This window comes from Gavialis gangeticus, unplaced genomic scaffold (genome assembly GCF_001723915.1).
Source record: "Gavialis gangeticus isolate Ggan-Ray unplaced genomic scaffold, GavGan_comp1, whole genome shotgun sequence".
NCBI classification, from domain to species: domain Eukaryota; kingdom Metazoa; phylum Chordata; order Crocodylia; family Gavialidae; genus Gavialis; species Gavialis gangeticus.
Window position 1 is genome coordinate 3077812 of NW_017728983.1, and position 7557 is coordinate 3085368.

Below are 7557 nucleotides of genomic sequence, written 5' to 3' on the forward strand. Positions count from 1 at the left end.
ATGCAGTAAATCCAACATCAGCAGGGCCTTGCAATATACACCTGAAAAGGATCTGATCCATCCATGGTTTTATCCATAAGGTTTTATTTGTAAGATTTCTAGCTTGATTCCTCTACCTCCTTCCACCCCCACACCATGTAAATCTAGAATAAGCCCACTGAAGTCAGTTGAGTTAGCATGATGTCAAGCTGTTGACTATGGAGAATGAGACATATTGTAACTTTTCAGACCTACTGTCAAGTAATGGAAGCCAGTGCTTTATTGTTCCTATTTCTTCAAACAACTCAATAGCCATGACACAATGATTTCTCATGTTGAGCCTGACTTCAGATCTGGATTTGACAGCTGTGTATATTGATGTGCAGAGGATCAAGAAAACTTTCTGGATGTTCTGTGTCTACAGCGGCTGATGCTTTCCTAGAGCAGAGAAAGACCAGAAACATATGAGTTATTGCCTAGAAAAGAATTGAAATATCATAGATCACTTTCCCCAGCTGGTGTTAAGTGACGACAACTTGTCAAGCCAACTTCACTGGAGCTGAGGATCTGGCTCATAAGGCCCCAGAAACCTCAGATGGGCTAGGTGGAGTTTAAATCAGTGGCTCAGTTGTGCACTGCTAATCGACTCACATTTTACTAATGTTCTGTCAATACTACACAGATGTGGAGATCTAGACAAACCTCTTTTAGAATCCCATTAAGGCCATCAAACTGTCAATGATATTTCTTACAAATCCTATTAAAAGGCTATTCCCAGACAAGCCACTTTGTGAACCTGGAGCTTAGGTTGTAAATGTCTATCAGTTACTTAAAAGGGGGGAGAGGAGGAACTCTTCAAATGAAGAGTATAGATTTTTTTCCCCTTAAAAAAAGACAGAAATAGAGAACGTGAAAATTCAAGGTGAAGGCTTTGAATGTGTGTCAAGAATAAAAACCACACATTTCAAAAGTATAGCTAATGTCATACAACTTAGTCAAAGTGGAAAATTCAGTTAAGAACATTCAAACAGCCTTAACTCTGCTCTCAGCCAGTCACTCTTAGTCCACCCCCTTTGTATTTTGCTGGAAAGCTTTGCACAAAGACTAATGAAATCACTTCAAAGATCTGCAAAGACATTTGTAGTAACCATGATCCCAGAAGCAGGCTGATCTTGTATTTGACGTTGGCTTAAAGCGCAGATCTTGTTCAGTTGGTCACAGATTCTCTGTAGAAATGCTGTGGGGTGGGGAGAGAACTTAATTTTCCCTGTTTATCAATTTCTCCTGGTTTAGTTACACTATAAAGTTTCAGGAACAGGAACTCTCAATTATTACATAGAGCACCAAGCATAACGGAGTCCAGATCTTGATTGGCATTTAGTGCAATTTAATCAATACATTACATAAAACAATAAAGTGATAGAAATAGCAAACAAAAAACTTGTGTGTGGATGCGGGCCTTAAGGATTTTCCTATGAGCACCAAGGTATCTGAAATCTGTTTTGCTTCTATTTTTTGCTAGTGGAGTCAAAGAACTCTGGCCTCAGAAAGCCTCTCTCTGCTTTTGTGCATAACACCCTTTGGACTTTGTCATTTGGAGTATGGCATCTCTCTTTGGAAAAAGGATCCACTCTTGATTTAAAACTTTCCATAGTGTACAGCAGTGGTTCTCAACCTTTTTATACTCAAGGCACCCCTTGGAAAATGCCAGCCCTTAGCGCTCACTTACTTTTGACTATGGAAAAAGAATACAGCAATTTTTTGGTTGCAGAGAACCAGAAAGACCACCACAGGTCAGAATGTTTTTAATGCTATGGATTGATATTTGAAATCTCTGGGTTTATCTTGTGAACATGCTTGTACATCTAATGGTGCATGGCACCCCTGGCACACCTAAAAGGATGTCAAGGTATCGCAGGATGCTGAGGCACCCCAGTGGAAGATCATTGGTGGGGAGAGACTTAAATCTCTTTACTATGAAGTTCACTGAGATAGCTAGAGCACATTGCCGATTTTACTGTAAATAACCCAGCTTTTAGCAGTGAAGCTACAGCCATGGTGCCTGGATATGTGGGGTGTGTTAATACTGGAATAGTTTCCAGCGTTCTTGTATGCCAATGTCAATCATGCTACAATTCAGAGTAGACAAATGGCCAGCTCTTCCTGGGTAGAAGCCACAGTAGGCACTCTTTCAGTGTCTCACGACTAGGTGGCAGGTCTGTATGTATTACCTTGCTTGCTCTGAGCACATGGCTGTCCCGGGTGAAATGCAGACACACAGCTCATGCATTGGTGTAACTACACTGATTTATTTTTATTCTTGTCCCTTCCCCACCCCTCTCAAGGTAACATTGCATAGAACTCTAGTGAGTTGCACATGTGTAGGGCTATACATTGTGTAGCTACTCTGAGCCTTTCTGGATAGAGCAGGTGTAATTCTAAATCATCATCATCATCAACAACAACAAGGGTTTCTACAAGTATGCTAGCAGCAAGAGGAAGGTCAGAGACAATGTGGGTCCCTCAGTGAATGGGGGAGGCAACCTAGTGACAGGTGGTGAGGAAAAAGCTGAAGTACACAATGCCTTTTTCACCTCAGTCTTCACAAGCAAGTTCAGCTCCCAGACTACTGCACCTGGCAGCACAATTTGGGGAAGAGATGAATAGCCCTCAGTGGCGAAATAATAGGTTAGGAACTATTTAGAAAAGCTGGATGTGTACAAGTCCATGGGGCTGGATGCAATGCATCTGAGAGTGCTGAGGGAGTTGGTTAATGTGATTGCAAAGCCACTGGCTTTTCTTAAAGCTGGGCACTATATTTGCCCTTTTCCAGACCTCTGGGACCTCCCCTGATCACAAATTGTCAAAGATAATGATCTTTGAAAACTTGCGATCAGGGAAGGTCCTGGATGATTGGGAAAGGGCAAATATAGTGCCCAGCTTTAAGAAAGGGAAGAAGGAGGATCCAGGGAACTACAGACCAGTCAGCCACACCTCAGTCCCTGGAAAAATCATGGAGATCCTCAAGGAATCCATTTCTAAGCACTTGGAGGAGAAGGTGATTAGGAACAGTCAGCATGGATTCACCAAGGGGAAGTCATGCCTGACCAACCTGGTTGCCTTCTAGGATGAGATGCCTGGTTCTGTGGATGCAAGGAAAGCAGTGGATATGATGTACCTTGACTTTAGCAAGGCTTTTGATAGGAAGTATGGGATGCATTAATGGACTGTAAGGAAAATAGAAAGCTGGCTGGATTGTCAGGCTCAACAGGTAGTAATCAATGGGTCAATCAGTAGTTGGCAGCTGGTATCAAGTAGAGTCCCCCAGGGGTCAGTCCTGGAGCTGGTTTTGTTCAACGTCTTCATCAATGACCTGGAAGGCGGGATGGAGTGCACCCTCAGCAAGTTTACGGATGGCACCAAGCTGCAGAGTGGGGGGTGTAGTAGATACACTGGAGGGTAGGGCTAGGATTAAGTGACCTAGACAAACTGGGGGATTGGGCCAAAAGAAATCTCAAGAGTCATGAAGTTCAACAAGGACAAGTGCAAAGTCCTGCACTTAGGAAGCTTGGGACCAACTAGCTAAGCAGCAGCTCTTCAGAAAAGGACCCGAGGGTTACAGTGGACAATAAGCAGAATATGAGCTGACAGTGTGCCCTTGTTGCCAAGAAGGCTAATGGTACACCGAGCTGTATTAGTAGAAGCATTGCCAGCAGATCGAGGGAAGTAATTATTCACCTCTATTCTGTACTGGTGAGTCCACATCTGGAGTACTGCATTTAGTTTTGAGCCCCCCACTACAGAAAGGATATGGACAAGTTGGAGAGAGTCCAGCGGAGAGCAACAAAAATGATGAAGAGGCTGGGACACATGACTTATGAGGAGAGGGTGAGGGAACTGCGTTTATTTAGTCTGCAAAAGAGAAGACTGAGGGTGGATTTGATAGCAGCCTTCAACTCCCTGAAGGGTGGCTCCAAAGAGGAGGGAGGCGGACTGTTCTCAGTGGTGGCAGATGACAGAACAAGGAGCAAGGGCTCAAGTTGTAGCAAGGAAGGTTTAAGTTGGATATTAGGAAAATCTTTCTCATGAGGAGGTTAGTAAAGCACTAGAACAGGTTACCCAGAGAGGTGGCAGATTCTCCATCCTTAGAGGTTTTTAAGACCTGGCTAGACAAAGCCTTGGCTGGGATGATCTAGCTGGGGCTGGTCCTGCTTTGAGCAGGGGGTTGGACTAGATGTGACCTCCTGAGGTCCCTTCCAACCCTAATTTTGTATGATTCCATGATTCAACATTATCATCATCCAGTCACTTCTTAATTACACTGGTTTGAGGGCTATATACAGTGAAGTAAATATGTTGTGTGCCCAAGCCTATTGACAGCATCTTTAGTGGATGGATACGCTTCACTGAAGCCTCATTGAGGACTACAGACCTTCTCAGCTCTGACTGCTTTTGGGCAGTGAAAGGGAGACGGAGAACAAGAGAGCAGAAGGTTAAAAATATCACCTACTAATAGCAGAAGAAAGAGGCTGCCATCCACATATATCGGTCCGTGGATCCTCAAAGGGAATCCAGAGTTCTGTGGAATTTAGGCACCTAAATACCTTTGAGAACTTGGCTGTCACTGAGCATCAAGGCATAAGAAGCTCCCTCTGGTTGAAGGTGGTTGAAAGAATTGGGTAGGTTCAAATGCAAGGTGCTCTGTCGCCAAACCCACCTTCCTCCCTTATTTCTGTTAAAAAGACTAAGGGCAAATTTCCCACTGGTGTCAATGAGAATAGTAAGATGCCCATTGATGTCGACAGCAGCAAAGTTCAGTTATCACTGAGCCCTGCCAAAAATCCCACCCTTGTGCAATGAGAAAAATAGAGAGCAGTAAAACCAGGGTTAACTTGTGGAGAGGTACAGTAGAGCACAGCAAAGTAATTCGTAAGGATGAATGTCACCACTGTGTCCACTTACGGACTATCCATGGCTGGATTGCTGATTCCTCAGATTTATTTAGTATTCAACTCATGTACTTTAAAACCCTAAGAACTGAGTGCAAGGAGTTCCCCATAAGCTTGGATTCATGTGATTAGTCACATCAGTCACTGTGTCTATTTTCTGAGGAGAAGCAGATGGAAGCATTGCTGATGCTGTACTCACAACAGGGTGAAACTCCCCCCTGCTCAGAAAAGCTTACATACTCTTGACATCCTACTTAAGTCCTTTACAGTAGGACTTCAGTGGTGCATGGGACCCGTGTTGATGGGCTTCACTGGTGCATGACCCCTGTGCTGTCTCCCTGCAAAGAAGTGAATTTCACCCAAGACAGAATTTAAGATGCCGTTTCCCTGCATGCTCATGCATGAGCCTTTGAAATTAACTTTCTGTGAACATCTGTGGAGTTTTGCAAGAAGCAACCATAAATAGGAATGAAGAAGATCAAAGTGGATTCTTTGAAAAATACAAGACACAAAATCGGTGTAATTTGGCATAACTCCACTTAAAGTCATGGGCTTATAGAACTATGACAGCTGAGGACTGGGCCTCAAATAAATAGCCATAGTACATTATTGTTTTGGTATTCACCCGGCTCTATCATGATGATAATATTCCAGCAGAAAACAAATGTCAATAGCAGGGAGAGGGAAAATGATCAGGCTTATTTTGTCATTTTTATTGAGTGCAATTTTCTCTTTAGTACAATATTCTCTGAAAGGTACTGTTACAAACTCCGACAATTTCAACACAATCAACAAATTGGGGGAAAAAATTACAATGGGGCGAAATCTTTTACAGACATCTCATTGGCTATGTACAGGACAGGGTATCTGCCAACCGGCACAGTGCATGCTGCTGAGGTGGTGGCTCCCATAGCTTCTGTTCATTGGGGCAGAGCGAGTCCTCGGCACGAGAGTCTGACATTGCTGTGGAGAGGTCAAAGTTCATCTTGTGGAGCATGGTGGTGGGGTGCCTTGCCAGTGGAAAAGGAAGAGGGCTGTGTGGCGGTGAGCCTTCCTGTCAGGATTGTCCTGTGTCCATTTCCTTGTGGGATGGATTACTGAAGTAATGCCCCTAAAAGGGAAAAGATAAGACTGAGTTTATTTTAAGGAAAAGAAGCAAAGCAGGCCTTCCCGTCACTAATGCCATAGCAACATGGAAGAGAGCATCAAAGCGCAGCTAAGAAATGGCATGCCCTCTGGGCACTGGCTAGCGTGCTGGCACTAGAAGAAGCAATTTCTGTAGGTTTGCAGTCATGTACAGAAGCCTTCCTGGGCTGCAGGGTTTAAAAGCAATCACAACTGCATGCCACATTCAGTAAAAATGTGCGCTGACTCCTTGGGTTCAAGTGTCATGCTAAAACTCACCAGCCTGCAAGAATTCCCAAACTGTTACATCTTCAACCTAACCACTCAGCTGGAAATTTCTTGCCAAGACAATGACCATGGACATAGTTTAATGCTGAACTGACCCACCGGAAAACACAGGACTTTTGTTACTTATCATGAATTCATATTATCTACATAGTAAAACCCAATCCCCTTGATAATCTTAGCCCTTGGAGATATTAAATACATCAGGGACCTGCTGGGTGAGCACAGAATTAATGGAGCCATACTTTTTTTTTTAAATGATAAATGGTTTCTTAAGAAAATGGAGGTTTTGTTTTAAAAAGATCCATTCCCCTCAACTTCTTGGGAGTTCTGGCACAAAGAAAAAGCCTGAGACAAAGAGCTGTAGGAATACCTCCCTTCAAACATCTGACAAAGTAAGAAGCTTGTTTTTGGCATTTTTATTTCACATTTGAAAAATCATATGCCTCCATGGAGACAGGTCTCGGTTGCAACTATAGTCCATTTCCTATAGGTCTTACAGGCCCATAGACGTGGCACCAGAGGTGCATGAGAAAGGCGGGGAAGAAGAAAGGACATGAATGGCAATGGGATATTCTAAGTAATTCATGACAGTTACAAGTCCATCAGAAGCTGTAGTCCCAGGAATCATAGGACAAGCAGGAACCCCCCTCCCGCACTAAGTCCAGGCTCCTGATATTATGGCCAACCACACCATATAATCTTGTTTCACAAAGGATTCACAAAGATATGTCCACACCTTGAATATTGTGGCCAGCTCTGGTCCCCACACCACAAACAGGAGATACAAGAACTAGAGAAGATCCAGAGAAGGGTAACAAGGATAGATAATGGTATGGAGGGGCTTCCAAATGAGGAAAGATTTATAGATTCACAGATTCATAGATGTTAGGGTCGGAAGGGACCTCAACAGATCATCGAGTCCGACCCCCTGCATAGACAGGAAAGAGCGCAGGGTTCAGATGACCCCAGCCAGATGCCCATCCAACCTCCTCTTGAAGACCCCCAGGGTAGGGGAGAGCACCACCTCCCTTGGGAGCCCATTCCAGACCTTGGCCACTCTAACTGTGAAGTAGTTCCTCCCAATGTCCCGTCTAAATCTGCTCTCTGCTAGCTTATGGCCATTACTTCTTGTGACCCCCAGGGGCGTCTTGGTCAGTAGAGCCTCACCAATTCTCTTCTCTGCCCCCATGATGAATTTATTGGCAGCCACAAGGTC

The 7557-nt window shown here is 44.0% G+C and overlaps 1 protein-coding gene across 3 annotated transcripts in view; it reads right to left on the bottom strand.

Annotated features, from left to right (window-relative positions):
• Positions 1–5620: 5620 nt before the first annotated feature.
• The window catches only part of EPHB1 (EPH receptor B1), a 463546-nt gene continuing 461609 nt past the window's right edge, over positions 5621–7557 (bottom strand). For all 3 annotated transcript variants that reach the window (XM_019512860.1, XM_019512884.1, XM_019512876.1), the window contains one exon: positions 5621–6039. In XM_019512860.1, the coding sequence (XP_019368405.1) occupies positions 5910–6039 (130 nt within the window). In that variant the 3' untranslated portion in view covers positions 5621–5909. The remainder of the gene's footprint in view (positions 6040–7557) is intronic.